We start from the raw sequence: 18,165 nt of genomic DNA, 5'->3' as shown, positions 1-18,165 counted from the left end.
ATCTACATAAAATTTCAAGGCAGTGCATCCAATAGTTGTTTAGAAATTTCAGTGTGAACCAAAGTGGAGGACCATCCTTAGAGCCAGTCCTGTTGCTTGCAAAAATGTAACTGGCTCTAATTCAACATGCTGGAACAGAGATGCTGCAGACAGTAGACAGTGAGAAACAGTAAGTCAAGTAAAAACTTGTTAATTATGTGTTGGTAGAATTCACTTTGTTCATTTATGTACTAAATGTTCTTTTTTGTGGATCACAGGAGCAAATGATGAAGACGACTGAAAAATATTTAGACTAATGTCACGGCCAGAGAACCAAGTTTCTACCAAGCTGAAAAGCATGGAGAGCTGAGAGTATGCAGACTTTCATTGACGTCACTGGCTCAGTGTGCCTTTCCAGCTCAAGTCATGTTAATCAGTGAAAACACCTGATGTTGTGTTGAAGTGAAAACCTGCAGACTCTACCCCTCTGCCTTTATAGGCTGAAAGTTACATGTAGTGTTGTGGGGTCAGTGTGCTGCAGAGATCAGGCGAATATCCTAAACACCAGACATTACAAAATCTAAATCTGAATCAGCTCAAGGCCCATCACGGTGCAAGTCTTGACTTGAATGGATTTCCTTTTTTGGTACATGCATGTTCTTGACAAATTTGTGGCTGGTTTTGTGAAATGCGCCTGTGGATGGATAGCCCTCTGTGCAAAAGAAGAAGAAAGATACAGAGGCAGGCAAAATAGATAGTGACAGCAAACTTTTATAAAGACAGATAGAGGAGGGAGAAGAAGACAGAATCTAGGACAGAGAAATAAATATAAGGTGGGGACGAAAAGGACTCAAATTTCCCTTTCAGTGATGAAGAGCAGGTGAGATGTTTCATTTTTCAGTAAGACCGTCTCACCCAAACAAACCAAATAATAGAAAACAATATAAAAGTAAAACGTTTTGCCTGAGAGGCTGTAAGTGAAAACCATTAACATATTTTATCAATTCCCAACTTATTAATAATGAAATGTAATCTGGGTTTTTGCCCGAATATGTACCGGACGCACAACAGCCGCCAATGTGTTTTATTCTTTGCTGTTGTGATTTGATGGGAAAAGCATCAGAATTATAGAGGTCTCGGTTCCGACGGAGAGTGAGCGGGCCGCTGATGTGGCTTAAATATTTTCCAGTGTTTGCGTTGCTGTACCTGCAGAAAAGACTGTGAAATGCAATGCACCATTTTTATGTGTAGCTTGGCAGCCTGCCGGCACTGCTCGGGGGGGAAACAGCAAATGAAAAGTGTGTGTGTTTTGGAGCAGAGAGAGAGGGGATGGTGCATGTTTGGTGTGTGTGTGTGTGTGTGTGTGTGTGTGTGTGTGTGTGTGTGTGTGTGTGTGTGTGTGTGTGTGTGTGTGTGTGTGTGTGTGTGTGTGTGTGTGTGTGTGTAGCTCCATGTGTACTGGGCCTTCCTGCCGTTCTGTGATCACTGGCATATTTAGACTAATCATTGAAGAGAGTTAGCATGTGTCTCCATGAATATGATCTTGGGTGCTGCATGCTGCTTGTGTGTGTGTGTGTGTGTGTAACCACAACCTATACAGGGGGCATAAATGTCTCAGGCTGTGCTTCCACACGTGCTGGTGTATCCATTTTGCAGGAGGCAGAGTTTTACTCACTCACTCAGACACACACAGACACACACACACACACAATGAGAGAGAGGTGTATTGAAGAGGAGAAGGGGAGAGCAGTGAACGAGAGGAGGCTGTTTCTAAATCAGAACCAGAAGTTGAGACAGAGTGACGGGGCAGAGGCTCAGATGGGGGGTGTCGGTGTGTGTGGTGTGTGTGTGTAGGTGTGTGTTGCAGCGCTGCATAGCCTGGTCTGGTCTGGTCTGTCTGATGGGGTGTGGAGACGAGGAGGTGAGGGGCGGGGAAGAAAGAGTCTGATGTGGATGGGGCGGGGGCAAAGAGGCATGTGGGGCATTCAGTGTGTTAGAGAAAATAACCCCCCCCACCCTCCCCACCAGGAGTGAACAGTAAGCATGTTTCACCTCTGCTATTAATCCTTTCGACTGACTGGAGACCTGGACCAAACACGGAAAACAGAGGCATCTTCTTCCTCTTTCTTTAAATCTCCATTTTCGCCCTCTCTTCCTCTCTGTTTCTCTGTGCTTCTATCTCTCCCAGCCTTTATCTTCGTGTGTGTGTGCGTGTGCGTGCGCGGCTGTCGTCCCCTCTCTGGTTCTTTCTCTGTGCGTGCCAATTCTGTGCTATGCTGGCTGAGGCTATGCTGGGGATATTTCTGTCAACCTCTATTTATTTATTGATGGCGATGCTGGTGAGACTTCGCCTGCCTACATGCGTGCTTGTGTTAAGGGAAAGTGAGGTGCTCTCTGGAAATCTTTGCCTCCTCTTCCCCTTCTTCATTCTCTCTTCTCCATGACTTCTCCAGAGTAAATATTTGTCAACCTCCGTCCTAATCACTGTGCGGGCCAGATCCCAGGAAGTGTTGGCTCTTTGACCTCTGAACAGCCGGATGTTGAACTGCTCCGCACTCTCTGTCTTGTCTCATGTAGAGGATGAAAGGCCGGTGTCACAGAAATGGAAGTTTAAATCATCCCTGAAAGAGCAACTCCCAACAAGCTATGGCAAGCTATCAGCCATGCTGCCTGGCAACCGAAACAGTTCCTGGAAGCAAGAATGCAAATAGAGCACATTAATGTCAGATCTCATTGTGTGTCAGGCCCTGCTGAACTCTGGGAGCCTGTCAACTGGTGGTCCAGAGGTCAGCAGGTCTTACCAAGGCCATTTATCTCCCAGTGTGTCTCCCAGGACAGACGGGGGGGAGGAGCTAGGTGGAATGGCAGGGAGGGACGCAGCAGCCAGGTATGCTGACTACCTGGGATCTACCACCTTGCGCTGCCGTCAGGCAATGAGAGCAGAATGGGAAGAACTGGATGGGAAGTTGGGAAGAACATCCCACTGTTGGGGTGTTCAAGTCACGTGTCAAAGCTGTTAACAGGATGTTATGTTGTTGCTACTCAATAGGAGACTGCTGCGGTGCAGTCACTGTGCTTACGTTGATTCATTCATACCGATTGATGAGTCTTTCCTCTATTTTCTTTATGTTGTCTTTAATGTCAGCAGCTTCGATACCCACCAGAAACTTATAGAAAACCCAAAGAGTCAGTCACACTTCTTCTGTATAGTTTCTCCGTCGCTGCTACGGCCCTGGTGTGTAGTGACATATTTGAGGAGTTGCACGTCGGCTGTGGTGTAGCCTACGGTGTAGCTGACGGCATAACCCCTTAATGTACAGCTATAAATGAAGCGTAAGGGGAAACCCAGACTGTTGGGGAAAGATTTGGACACAACACAGGCATTATTTCAAGATGGTTGCCCCCCTTGCTAGAACTGTAATCCCAAAAGATGAAAGGAAAAATAGCCTAAATTAGCTCTTTTTGTGGCATTACATACAGTATTTGCGGTGGTTCATATATAAATGAAACCAGCTTCTTTATTTTTAATTAACTGAGTGAAAAACAGCTACGGTGATATCTGTGTTTTCCAGTGAGGGCAGGCCACTGAAAAAGGGAAAGCCTATACTCACTGTGATACACAATGATTACACTTTTGTGTAACAGAACACGAACTTTGAGGTAAAAAAGAGCAGTGGCTTCTATTTCAACAGCAAATGCCATATATTTACAGAGTGAGGCTGTTGTTTAGGGCGTCACCCACTAAGAAATTTGACTAGCAAACAAGAAGTGTCAGGATCGGAGTGGCTTACTACCTCTCTTAAACAATTTCCTGGGGGAAACCCTGGACTAGGAGGTTGACGTAAATGTTTGCCCCGCTTGGCTGCTCATATTTATGGTTCACATGATGTGGCATGAACGTAGAATAGGTTCACACTTGAAACACGTCCTGACTGAACTGAAAGTGCTCATAGGTAAGCTAAAGTAATAGCAATAACAGTCAAACTGTTTTTTCCCTCGTCTTTCTCTGTCTAGCCCCTTTTTCCGTGTGTGACTGAAAGCAACCCCACCCCCCTCCCCCATCCCATTTTCTCCTTATCAGTTCCCTACAACAGTACCAGCGCTCCCTTTCTTTTACACCTCCTCCCTTGTTTGACCACTCTCTCTTTCTCTTCATTTGTTCTCCCCTATATTCACTTTTTTTTCCTTTCTTCTTTTCTAACAGCTTTTCTTACTCTTTCCCTCTTTCTTTCAGCCTTTCTTGCTCAATTTTCCCTCCTTCTCCTCAGTGTGCCCCGGGGCCCTCAGAGTCTCAGCAAGTCCCACAGACCGTCCATTGTCTTGGGAATGTGGTTTGCTGTCTCCCCTCACCTCCTCCTCTTCGTCCTCCTCCTCCTCCTCCTCCTGTCTGGCAGGAGACAGGGTTAGGTGGTGTTTGGCTTCTGGGTCCTCAAGGCCACTGGGTTTAAAGACTCTAACCTGACTAGCCCCCAGGACCAGGACAGCTGAATAGGCTAAACTTGGCATTAGACTTGGTGAAAAGCTGAACACTGTTCTGAGAGGAAAGATGATACTTGTGTATTTCACTCCGATCAGCTTTGCACACTGGGTTGTTAAAGCGCTGGGTTTATCATTAACATGAACAAAAATGTTTGGTGTGAAGCATTATATTTTACAGTTTACTCAAAAATGTAATTCAGACCATTATTGGTCTGACCAATTTTTGAAAGACATTTCCTTTTTGTTAAAAGTTGTTGTGTTCTCTGGCTGCTTTAACCTCCTGATGTGTGTTATTTTATGTTGTGCACTGGTATGACGGAAGAGATGACGCACTGCGAGTGTAAAGGCTTCATGTGAATTTCTCTGTTTATCAAAACATCTGAATCAGATCACATCAGTTGTGACTTACGAGGTGGAGGTGCTCCACATGGTGGTGCCTCTGGGATACTAAATGGAAATTGGTAGTGTGTGAGTGTGTCTCACATGCCCAACCCCCCAATGTCTGGTGCTCAGGAGGACTGTTCCTATGAGAATGCCTCTTCCTGCCTGACTTGATACACACACACACACGCAGACACACAAACACACGTATACTCTAAAATAGAAATGGGGTGAGTGGATCAGACTGGCGTGAGATGGTTTTAAATGTCTGGGCTGTTTCTGCTGGTTGCTAAACATAAGTGCCGGACGCACAGGCTGAGCTCAGAGTGCATGAGTGAGAATTTGGACTGAATGTCAAATGTGCAGGCGTTCATCTATTGTTACAGTAGAGAACAGAATAATATCCCCTCCTAGGCTGTGACTGGACTTTTTAGTCCCCCCTCAGTGCAGTGTTTACTCAGCTCATTTTCACTATCACCACATTATGCAGGATAATATATGGTAATTCTTTAACTGTTTCAAGCTAAAGACGCCTGACTTCAGCTTTGAGGTCCACCATGTTGCTTCAGGCACTATGGAATGTGTACATCCCAAATGTAGCTCAGCCGGCTGCTCTCTCTCCCTCTCTCTCTCTCTCTCTCTCTCTCTCTTTTTTTTTTTTTTCTGTTCACAGTATATGGTACCACCACTTCCCTCTCCTTTTCATCTTGCACCTTCTTAGCTCTGCAGAAATAAAATCCAGTTGTGTGAGCATAACATGAGAAAGCGAGAGAGAGAGAAAAAAAAGAAGTGAGCGGGAGAATATGAAAGAATGCCAAAGAATAAGGAGGAGGTAGATATTGCTAACAAGGTTGCCAGAGACTCTTTTCATTTTTAATAGTCCCGTAGGAGGTCTGACTGATAAAGTGTTATGTTATATTATTAAATCTTGGCAAAGTTTGAGCTGCAACAGATTCCAACAGTAGCAAGTGTGAAAGTGAGTCTGTAGGTTAGACAAACTGCAGCAAAATGAATGGATAGCATCTTTCAGCCTCTACAGATACATGTGTGTACATGTAAGATTTTCTGTAGGAGACGTGTTTAGAAAAGTTTCTTTACAGGAAGGTTTTTCATACAAACCGGTTCTCATTTTACTAATCCAAGACTCTGTTTGATACCTTCTAAGTCATCTGTCAGCTCCTGTGAGGTTTTTGCAGTTATTAAACACCTACTGTACTGGAGGTCCGCGCTGTGGTGCCAAAAATACGTGAGATGCAACAGACAACACAGCTGACGGGATGTGACCAGAAGACATGCAATTACATGGTCAACGTCTTTTCGGGGGAATTCAGGCTGAAAGCAGCTCTGTATTTTGCTAGATGACGTCACACTGCGGTCTGGCAAAAGTTGAGCCAGGTTCAACTTTTATGCTGGACAGCCCTGTGTTGTTTAGGCGCACCCCCAACTGCGTCGGCGAACTGGCCTCATTCAAATGAATTACAGGGCTGCAATTTTTTTTTTTACACCGGGAATAAGTCTGATCACAGCCTTAAGTCACCATGTCCATAACATGATATATTTTATGTCCACAGAGACATTGTCACCAGTCCTCCATATGGTAGTTTGTGCTGTTGTATTCCCTGCGGATGTGCAGATTTGATGCTCACAACACAAGAAACGATACATGTTGAATACAGCACTCTGGCATCTGTCTAATGAAAATATTTTTCTAGTATTTGTGTCACATGCGAAGATCAATGAAAACAAAAATTCAGCAGATTATCATCTGTCTCTGTTCTCACTCTAATTGCCATTTTAAAAATCATTTTAACATCTTCCTCGAGTCTTATTCTGTGCTGTTGTTATAATCGGTTTCTTTCCCATTTCTTACTTTTTCATTACAGAGTCTTTCAATAACCGTTCCTTGATATGTCAAGCTGTAAATGCGGAATATGTCGCAGTGAAATCTAGCAAATATTTAAGCATACAGAATGAAATTAGTTATTAGTAAGTAGTGATTTAAAAAATCTGTAGTATCTTTAATTTAGTGTGAACGTATTTGCGCAGATGTGAATGTCAGCTGGTATTGCTCACTAAGTGTCAGTGTGTGTTTATACATACACACCTATATGAGTTTTTGTGTCCATGTAATTGAGTGCATGTATGTGTGTGCACTTGTACAGTATGTGTTGCTGCTTAAGGGAAAATTCCTCTGCTGAATCCTAATGCTGTCATTTATCATCAGTCTGAGATGTTCACTGGATTCCTGGAGTCTTTTTTTTTGTGATAAATTGTTTAGATTATTTACATACTTTTTGTGATACCACCTTTCCCTCAACTTTTCCTAGAATTATAGTCTGCAATCCCCAGACAGCAGCTGTGAACCTGTTGATTTTCTGCTGTGGTTTTTTTTAATGTGTAGGTGGAAAGAGTGAAAGTGACAATGAAAGCAGTGGAGGAGGTTGAGGTTTTGTAGCTGAAAATAGTGAGCATCTCGCCTGCTTGGCAAAATGTGACATGTCTTTTGGCGGCACTGCATTCTGGTCTATGGAGGCAGAGCAATAGTAATCTGTGTTTCTTTTATAATGGATTTCTGCCTGTATGATTGGTGTATGTTGGTGTAAAAAAGGGCAGCTGATGCAAGATGAGGTTGCTCTTTGATTATATGGCACTGACATGACAACCAGCCATGTACTGCACGTTTCACACTTTGAAATGGTTTATTTACGTTTGTCCTAAAAAGCAATGAAATACACTTAGAAATGCAACACATATCATCATTTGTAGCTTCTTCAGGAGTCGGAGTGTTTAAGGGTGCGTTTCTGTGTCTGCGTGTGCCCTCACCCATGAAGTGGCCTTTCAGGGGATGATCTATCTGCTCCGTCCTGATCTGCCGGTGACTGAAGCCCTGCTGGATACAGACTCCAGTTCTCAGTGAATAAGAGCTGTGGTAGCATGACACCAGCCAGTTATTTTAGAAAACAATAGGGAGATAGAGCATGATAAAATCATTTTCCCTAACTTTCTCTCCCGTTTCTCCTCCCCTTCTTTCACACAAGCACTTACCTTTAATTCCTCTACTGTATCCTTCAAATCAGGTTTTGTCTTCAAGCTCCGAGCTTTCTATTATTCCCTAATTAGCAGCATTAATAATCTTTAATTAGGCATATAGCTTTGAGTACATGTGCAAGTCTGCCTCTTTCATTCAAAGTGTGTGTCTTTGTATACACATATGTGTGTGTGTGTGTGAGGGCGAGCGTCATCGTGACACCCTGTCCTCTGGTTCTCTTGTGGCTTTCCACCCAACACCAACTGCCTAATGAGGGAGTGAAAGGCCACGGGCAGAGGGGGTGGGGGCTGCATATCAGTGTGTGTATGTGCACTTGTGTTTGTGTATGTGTGTGTAATTAAAGAGCAGTGCCAGCAGGGGGGACCTGTGTTGGAAAGGGTCACCAGAGCGAGCAGCAGGCCATCACCAACCTTTGGTCATTAACTACCGACACCACCAATAAAGGCTTCTGGATGTGTGTGTGCTCATGGTTCTGTGTGAATGTGTGTGCATGTATGTATATGAAGAGACCAGCTACTAAATTACTTTACATCAACGTGTATTTTACTCAGCTTATACATGTTTGTGTCACCTTTGTTTACCTGTGTACCCAGTTAAGCTCCAACTAGTGTTGATTATTTTCTTGTTAAGGTATTAAGCTAATAAACTAAAAGATGGCAAACAGGAAAATCAGAAAATCTTCACATTTTAGAAGTTGAAAACATTTAAAAACTGACTGGAACGATTAATCGGTTATGAAGCTAGCTGCCAACTAATTGTTTCATCTCTACTTTGTATTTATATTGTGAGATATCAAATAGGAAAATGGATAACCCTTTGCAAATGTACAGGATGAGACGAAGCCCAACAGATCATCAGATCAGATCAGACAAGTTGCAAGCCAGATTAACTTAACCCCTTCTTTTTGATGTAAATCCAAAAGTGAGTTCCCCCAAAATGTTTTTCATAATCCCTTATTGCACTGAAACTGTGCAGAACTACAGCAAGTACATAGTAAACTGTGCTCACTGTCTCTAACTGACAGCTACTGTTGTTGGCTAACCTTGAAGGCTGGAGGGGTTTTTTTTTTTTTAACCCTGTGTGGCCGTCTTTTTACATTCCCATTTCTCAGCACTTAACTCTGTTCAGTGTCACGATTTCCAATAAGACTGACGAGCAAAACTTAAATACCAATAAACAAATTTGCTTTGGTTCTGGCTTTTAATCATTCCAAAACAATTTCTCATTGTTTGCATTTGTACATTTTTCTTTATTTATCCCAACTTGTTTTGTCTGTTTTATGTTGTGGATCCATTCTGTCAGCTGTCATCCAGCCCACAGAGAACTACATACATCAATATCATGTTTATAAGAGGCAGGAATTGACAAGCAGAATTGTCTGTGTTTCTGCATTTGTTTGTTTCATCTCAGAGCAGTTTGCTTTTTTTCAAGTGTCAGCTCCTGAGTGTGCATATATATACGTGCCCAAGTGTGTGTGTGTTTTTGCCAGCTTTACTCAGGAGTGTGTTGTCTTTTCTGTCAGGTAGTATGTGTGAATTGCCATAGGTTGATTGGTTAGCCTGAGAGGCAGCAGCGGGAGTTAAGGCAGGTGCTCCAGGGCAGCAGGGGGAGAGCCGGGCGACATCCCCCAGCTACAGCGCCTTCCCTCTGGGCTTCCAGCTCAGAGCGGCGCCTGGATAGCTGGGAGACAGCTCTGGGCTCCAGGGGCCCTGATGCTGGGAGGAGATGATTCGTAGGGGAGGAGGGCTATGTGTGTATGTGTGTGTGTTTGTTTGGGTTTGTGTGTGTTCTGCGGGGGGATCCCAAGCAGATTTGTTTACCGGTAATTAATTCACCTGATTGACATAGCAGCTGCCAGAGCGGCATATGTGTGTGTTTCTGTGTGTGTGCAGTATGTACAATACATTCCCATGCATACTCACCGTGTGAGTGTGCGCATATTTTTCTGCATACCTGTTATGTGTGTGCGTGTGTGTGTGTATGCATGCCTGCACAGGGAGCGTCTCCTGCCATCGAGGGCATTTCTATGTCACAGGGCTGGGAGTCGGATTCCTGGCAGAACGGCTCTGCAGCCCTCCGTCTTCCATCGATTAGACCTGTTTGTCGGCCGGCAGCCCTGCTTATACACTCCTGCCTCTCTGCTAATCTTTATAGAGTTGACTTCACTGACAGAGTTACTGGAGCACTTGAAGCAGGGGGGGGCGAGGAGGAGAAGGAGGGCTGTGACAGAAGAACAAATGGGGGAGTTGGGAGAGGGAGATGGCGATGACAGTCAGGAGAGGCGTGGAGAGGAATTCCTGGTTTGGCCATGGAGATTACAGAGATGTGTACAGCACCACAGGCCAGATGAAACCAAAAGTCTGTCTGCAAATCAGTCTGCAAGCTACAGAAACTACATGTACAGACACACAATGGAGAATTCATTCATGAACACACCTGAACCTGCAATACACATCCTTGTATATGCCTGCACAGACATCAGTTTTAACTGAAGTATCAGATGCTTTTTTCTGATTAAGGCTCACTCTATCACTGCAGCCCTTGCACACCAAGGACAAGTTCTTTACATTAACAATTTCATCCCGTTTGCTTTTTCAGCAGCATTCATAGTTTGTTGTGTAGCTGTGGAGCAGACAGAGAGAAAAAAGAGAGAATGAAGTAGATATAAACAGAAGAATGAGAGAGACATAGAGAGCCCCTGTGTGAATAATGTAAGCTCATGAAAGAGTTGGCCAGGAGTGTGTGTGTGTGTGTGTGTGTGTGTGTGTGTATAAACTTTGTGCTCAGAGCCTTAGGGTGCCCATATGGACTTTTAACATTTTTATGTGTTTCTGTGTATGTTGGAGACACAGAGACAGTGTGTCCGGGGGTTGGGTGCTGAAGAGGACAGGCAGGTCAGACTAAGCCCTTTCTCATGCGCACACACAGACACACACATGTTCACAGACACACTCACACTAGTACTAACAGGTCGGTATCAGTGTTGTTGTGGCCAGCAGGTAGCAGTGTGTTGGACTGCTTGTCTGGTCCCAGATAACAGCAGATCCATTACCCCCTGGAAGCTGAGGTCTGATCACCACACAGATAGAGCCTCTCACTCACTGTCTGTGGGCCATCCAGCCAGCCCACTAGCCAGCCCCAGCCATAGAGCTAAAGAGGATCACAACCAGGGGCCAAAGGAGAGAAGACCCCTTCTGTTAGAAGAAATTATCAAAAAAAAGCCCTATGATAAGTACAGATGGATTTTATTATTCCTTCTCAGCTTCATACAGTAGATTCATTTTTAATGTCTCTGCATACAGACAGTTGGCATGTGAGATTAGCCTAGCTTAGCTCACAACAATTTGTGCACTAACTGATTCATTATCAGACCCTTAGGGATAAAGTAAATTCAGGTGTATTTTTAACTCTAGTGCAGTGCACGTCACACAGGTGCCTGTAGAGGCTGATGGCTTAGCCTGCGTTAATCTAGAATACAGCTTTCTTGAGCGCATCATCCAAAAAACCCTCACAATCGACGCGGCACTTCAGCAATTCAGTCGATCAGATGAGTGGTTGTCAAGCAGTTCAAAAGACAGACAAAAAGACAGAGATTCCTCCATTTATATTTGGATAAACACTCTCGAAACTGAGCAAAGACCTTTCAGTGTGACTTCAAATTGTTTGCAGAGACATAAAAAGGCTTTAATGAGTTTGGTCGTCGTTGGGCAAGTCAGAAAAATGTATTTCCCCCAAAAAATTAAATGAACCCTTGAAACATGAACTGAAGAACTACAGATCGGAGCCAGAAAACAACCCCGGAATATATGGATGGAGACTTCAAGAACACTGAATTCTCATGTTCTGATCTGGAAGTTCTTTTTCCAGTATGGATGGATGCAGAGTTGATACCGAAGGTGTTACGTTGTGAGCACAGAGGATCATGAGTAAAAATGCAGAATGAAGATAGCTTGTGTAAAAATTTGTTTGAAATGAATAAAGATAATGTCACGAAATGTAGATGGTTTCATTGGTTTCATGGAGGTGGATGAAGAGTGAGACAGAGGAGTGCAATGTGGGTGAGGAGTTAACACTGTGCAGGTATTGTGTATCGGGTTTGTGGGTTTGTTTGTGTACAGGGAGAGAAAGAGAGGGAGATAGCAGTGGCAAACAGGGCAGCTATCAAAAGCCACAGGCTGCTTTAAACTCCATCTCTCTTTCTTTTTCTCTCATCTTCTCTCTCTTTCTTTTTTCTTTTTTCTTCTCTCTACCTCTCTCTCTCTTTCTTTCTTTCTTACTCTCTCTCTCTCTCTTGCTCTCTCTCCCTCGCTCTGCTCCCTGGCCATGCTGATGATTGACGGCCTGAGGGTTTTAATGGGCACTGGAGAGCAGGAGCTGAGGTCGGGGTTGTCATGGCAACTAGGAGAAGGGGCCTTTTGCTGCTGCTTCACCTGAGTACTGTGGAGCCTCGTTGGCTGGCTGAGGCAGGCAGCCACACACACACACTCGTCACACATACTCAGATGCCAGCGCCACTTCCATTCACTCTTCCTCATCTCCCTGAGATGCTCTGCTGTTCATCCTGCCATCTCTGGCCTTCTCTCTTCCTTTTCTCATTTTCATTTCCATCCTCCTTTTTCTCTTTCTCTCTCTCTCTCTCTCTTTCTCTCTGTGGATCCCTTAATGCTCTCTGATACACCACAGCTTGTTAACTGTGTGTGCATGTTTGTATTTGTGTGTAAATATAAAGCCTTTAGCCTATTGTTTTTGCTGCCCCATTGTCTGACAACAGCTTACAATTATACACTTAATAGGGTCCGGTGGAGGTCAGAAGTGTCTTAAATCCCACTGTGGAGAATGTGCAAAGTTGTTATGTCCATCAAAATCATTTCACACAGTGTTATTCATTCTACTATGTCTGCTATAGAGGTCCTTGGTCCAAAATTTGGACATGATCCAGGACAGACCTGTGGAAAACAAACCCTGATGTACCTAAATAAATGTGAAAGACACAGAGAGAGAGAAGGGATCCAAGGACAATCAGACAGACCCATCCAAATAGACCTCAACAGACCAAACGGAGAGAGAGCAGTAACTAACAAGCAGTAGTCTTTGAAAAGGGTAGTAATACATTTCACTTATTCCCCGTACGTGGTTCACACTGACCATCTTGACTCAAAAAAACAAATTTTTATCTTATAATGATTATGGTCATAGCCATACCTGATAACGGGTCTGTCCTTTCACAGGCGGTGTTGCGAACTTTGCATCTTTGTTGTTAGATTTACTGACTTTTCAAAGCCCTTTAGCAACTTTTTTTTTTCATAAAAGTACCTAGTGATAAATCTAGAAACTTCCTGGACAAACTTTGGCTTCTTTCTTTAGAAGAGAGTTGCAATTATTGCCCTGCGAGTGCAAGCTCTGGCTTTCCCTTCGCAGGCACACCTCTCTATACGTCTCATTCAGCTGGCACATTGACGCACAGCAGCTGACATAAACGTAAATGAGCTTCTAACTTTTTCTGCAAGTGATTTGTTTGCAATTTGTCCAAAATCACATCACAGCCATTGTCTTTAACTTTATTTGTGTGGTGATTTTTTTCAGACAACATCACGATTATAAAAACAGAATTTCAGCAGAGCAGAGCAGCAACTTGGAAATGGCTTGGAAGTGAATGCCGGTTAACATGTGGTCTTAATGGGCATTGTTTCAGTCACTATTTCATGCTTGTTCCGTTGTCTGACAGTGGAAACAGAAAAACATGGAAATGAGAACAGCTTTATTGGGAATTCAGCTGTATTAAATTACTGTAAATGTGAGCACAGAGAGTAGGAGAGAAGCAAACGGATAAAGGCCTGAAAGCAGCCGACAATAGGCAGAATGAGAATACAACGCAGTGATGTCACAAATATGCTAATTGGAGTATTATGTCATCTGTTGGCATTTAGCAACTTTTCCAGCAGGTACTGCTGCTACTCCATTGAAAGCAGATGTTTACAGCGATTCCACAACAGTCTTCAACTAAGTCCTCATTTTTACACATTGACCGTATATGGTTCAGCCATATACTACATTTTGACTTAGTCTTGTTTCTGTTGCCTTCTTCTTCTACTGTTGGGACTTGGAGTGACTGACATAGTTCACACACATACAGACCAGTCTACTACAGAGGCATCTTTAGCAGACTGTTCTTCGCTGTCTGACCTCTCATCACCCTTTAAAAGAGCTCTCTCTCTCTCTCTCTCTCTCTCTCTCTCTCTCTCTCTCTCTCTCTCTCTCTCTCCATCTGTCTCTGTCTCTCTTGTTTTCCAACTCCATCTGTTTAAATGTCTCCCTCCTTCACTGTCTCTTTGTCTCTCTTCCTCCTCTTTCTGCTTGTGTCTGACTCCAGTGGATGTCCATGTCCATACTCTGTGAATCTCTTATGTTTTGCTCAGAGAGTCCCACAGATTCACACCCTCTTACCAGTGCACTGTGTGTGTGTGTATGTGTGTCCAGCCTCCTGGCCCCGGGGCCTGTTAGTTAGTGTCTGGGCCATGCCGGTCAGTCGAGGGATGGAGGGATTGTTTGCTCTGGAAGTGAGTGAAGCTCTAGTTACAGTGGGGGGAGGGGCAGGAGGAGAGCACTGTGTGTGTGTGTCTATGATTGTTCAGCAGAGAACAGATTTTATGAAACTGAAACCGGGCTATTAAAACTATTAATGCTTCCTTAGTCCCTCTGTGACTGTGCAACAAGTCCTCTAACATAATCAACATAATGATTCATATCAACATTTTCTGATCTGCCACATCTGTGGTTAAGGAACGGTTCTGTTCAGGCAACTAAAACGACACGGTGAGGTGAGCGAAAGACGTGGTTAAAAGAAACCGGTGCTGACTGTTGTAAGAGACAGGACACGAACCGCAGCCTGTGGTACCATTTTTTTATGCCCATCCATCCACACCGACCCTGAAGCATAACAGCATTAAGCTACTTGCTGTTTGAATTATCTTTGACAGTCATTATTCCCATTACTAGAAGAAGTCACTTGAAAACATGAAGATAGGTTGCTTTAAGTGTTTGAGCATATAAACAATACAGTTGTTTTTTCCTGTGAGGACAGTGCATCAATACAGAAGAGGGCTGTTTGTAGCTTTATAATCCCTCTTCCCCAGTGTTGGGGAACATCCTGTAGCGTGTAGTTTTGCTCCACAGTCTGCCAAAATATGTCCTCATTGTAACTTTCTCGTTTCCTTCTCTCATCGCTCTGGCCATGTGTGAATATCAAGCTCTGACAAAGCAGTCATGACCAAACACCGACTGTCAGCCTCACTGCCTCAGAAGAAAACCAGAGCAGCGTGTGTCACATCTGTCTTTTCCCCCGGAGTTGAAAATCATTATAATTGAGAGCAAAGATGAAGGAAGTACAGCCATAAATATATTTGGAGGCCATATTCAAACAGGAGTTGCATGCACGGATAAAGGCGGTTGTATAAATCAAAGATCATAATATTGATTTACATTTTTTACATCATGCATCAATGTGAAGTGGGACCAAAACAGTGCTTGGAATTTAACAGAATCCAATAAAGCGTGGAGGTGGGCTGAGCAGTAAACCTCACTGATTTTAGCCAATGAGATGTGTCTTTAGCATTAAGTATAAAAACTGTCAAGTGCGGAAAGATGGCATTGAAAACTTTCGTTTCCTGTTGTGAAGTTCTAGCATTTGGCAGATTGTATTAAATGAAAAATAGTGTTTTGTAGAAAAACATGACAATGTTCTTAAGGTTAAGGTACCGAAAAGGGTATTGTTTTGGTATCAGTGCTGAAAAGTGTTGCTTTGTCTTTGAGGGCTTATTGTAAACAGTACAATACAGTTTACAGTTTACAGTACAGTTTGCATAATGTCATGTGGTTTGTAACTGTCCGCACGTGACAGCTTCTTGCCCCAATTTTGCCCCAAGTTCGGCTTGTCCTGTCCAGGTACAATCGATTTGGCTGCCCATTGCATCGTACAAACTAGTTCACCAGAAGCAGAAGCCCTAATGTTCCTCCTAAATCTGCATCTTCACAAGATGGTTTTGTGCCCTTCATCAAATAATTTATCTCTCCGACCAAATAATCATATCTTCATCAGTTATATCGGTAATTGCTCCGTTTGTGTCTGGAAATTCAATGAGTGTAATCAGGCTTGGAAGTTATGTGGCAAATAATTTCTAAACACCTTATCTCTCGTTCCATTATTTTCAGAATTGATTTAACACTGCTCCACCAGTTACTGAAAATATACTGTGTTTTTTTTCAGAGTGCGGCCGCTGCCCCCAGTCCAGTGATGGGCAACATGCCACCCAATGATGGCATGCCGGGTGGACCCATGCCCCCAGGCTTCTTTCAAGTAAGAAAAAGAACTTTCTCGCTGACTTCATCCCTCACCCACCCCCACCTTCACCCATCGCACACCCCCGACAACCCCTCCGCCCCTCCCATTTTCATCGCTAAGCCTATCCTTCTGTCTCCTCCTCCTTTTTTAGCCTCTTTAGCTGTCCTAATCCCTGTCCAGATGTGTTCCCTTCTCTGTCTCTCTGCCTCCGTCCCATATGTTCATGCCTGGGTTGTTAACTCCTTGTGCTCTGCCTGATGTTGAAGATGCACTGACAGTTGAAGAGTTTTTTTCTGACGCACTGTATCTGCGTACAAAATGTTGTGTTAGTATTGGCGTTTTTAGGGAGAGGGGAGGAGAGGAGAGGAGGCTATTTTCTCTGGTTTGTGTTGCTTCACTAATTCCTCCTGTCATCACTGTGCTCTGAAGGCTGTCTCGGAGGCTGACGAGGTCACACACACACACACACACACACTCTCTCCTCTCTCTATGTTTCCATCACTCTCTCCTTTCTCCTTTCGCATGCAAACACGCACACACACAAGCCTTATTTCAGTCTTTGACACACATTAAACTAACACTACACTTTCAAAACAGAGGTTTTAAAATATCTGCAACCCCAAAGAAATTCACAGAATTGACAAAGGTGAAAAGAAAACTGAAAAGATACACTCACTTTGAGCTGCTGTATTACTTTAAATACATACAAAAGTCTTTGATTTTGACACATCATACCATGGCCAGCCCTGGCTTTGGGAGCAGTTGTGTTTTTATGAATGTAATGGTATAAAAGTGGCTGTGTCTGTTTTAAATGGCAGAACAGACAGAAGTCTTTTGATTGGAGATAGGAAGACTGATACCACTGTACAGTAAATTTGAAGCTATCACCATCAGCCCATTAGCTTAGCTTAGCACAAAGACTGGAAACAGTTAGCCTGGCTTTGTCCAAAGGTCATACAAAAAAAAACCCATTAGCATCTTTTAAGCTCAATAGTTAACCTGTAATGCCTCATTCGTTTACACTTTGCTAAGCAAACTAGCTTCTGGTTGTAATTTTATATTTACTGTACAGATATGAGAGTGGTATCAGTTTCCGTTTCCTTTCAGTGTGGCAACAGACATTGCAGTCCTGAATTAAAAATTTAATAATGCTGAAGTGATTAGTCGCTTAATTGATGTATGAGCCGTAAGTGAACTGCCAGAAATTTGGATAATAAATACTTCATTTCATTTATCAAGCCAAAGTGCCAAACATTTGTCAGTTTCACCTTCTCAAATGTGAAGATTTGCTGTTTTTTTTTTTTCTGTTAAGTGAACATCATGAGGCTTTTGGCCACTGGAAACTGCGATGGACATTTTTCACTATTTTAACTATTTTAATTGAAAAAATAATCAGACAGATTAACTGATAATGAAAATAATCATTAGTTGCAGCTCGAATAACTGTATACGTGTTTAGTCTGTAGTTAAAGTACATTTTGTTTCACATATTTTCTCTTGCGGGGTGTTTAGTATTTTTTATGTATAAATACATGGAGTGTGAAACTGTAGCCATTTGCCTGCATTGTCTTGTACTGGTTGATTGGCAGCATGTCTTGTGCTATTGTGCAGCTTGTGTGTATGCATGTGTGTGTGTGTGTGTGTGTGTGCATGCGCAGGGGTCGTGGAGAATGTTAATGATATATGAGCAGTGAGCAGGGCAGGGAGAAAGCTATCTGATGGTGTTGCGTGAGTGACATTGCTTTCCATAAATAGATGCTGTGTGCATGGCAGGCAGACAGACGGACAGATAGGCAGGCAGGATGGGCAGAGGGGAGACACAGGGAAGAAAGAGGGGGAGGATGGTTTCTTTTCAACCACGAAATATTCACTCTCTTCTCTTCTCTTCTCTTCTGCTGAGCTCAGCTAAACTGAGCAGCAAAGCCAGCAAAGGTGAAGA

At 43.4% G+C, this 18,165-nt stretch overlaps 1 protein-coding gene across 2 annotated transcripts in view; it reads left to right on the top strand.

Annotated features, from left to right (window-relative positions):
* Positions 1-18,165, top strand: part of ssbp4 (single stranded DNA binding protein 4) — an 82,123-nt gene that overhangs the window by 43,948 nt on the left and 20,010 nt on the right. For both annotated transcript variants that reach the window (XM_041040617.1, XM_041040618.1), the window contains exon 5: positions 16,152-16,241. In XM_041040617.1, the coding sequence (XP_040896551.1) occupies positions 16,152-16,241 (90 nt within the window). The remainder of the gene's footprint in view (positions 1-16,151; positions 16,242-18,165) is intronic.

This window comes from Toxotes jaculatrix, chromosome 6 (genome assembly GCF_017976425.1).
Source record: "Toxotes jaculatrix isolate fToxJac2 chromosome 6, fToxJac2.pri, whole genome shotgun sequence".
Lineage (NCBI taxonomy): Eukaryota > Metazoa > Chordata > Actinopteri > Toxotidae > Toxotes > Toxotes jaculatrix.
This window is presented reverse-complemented; position numbering and strand designations above follow the sequence as displayed.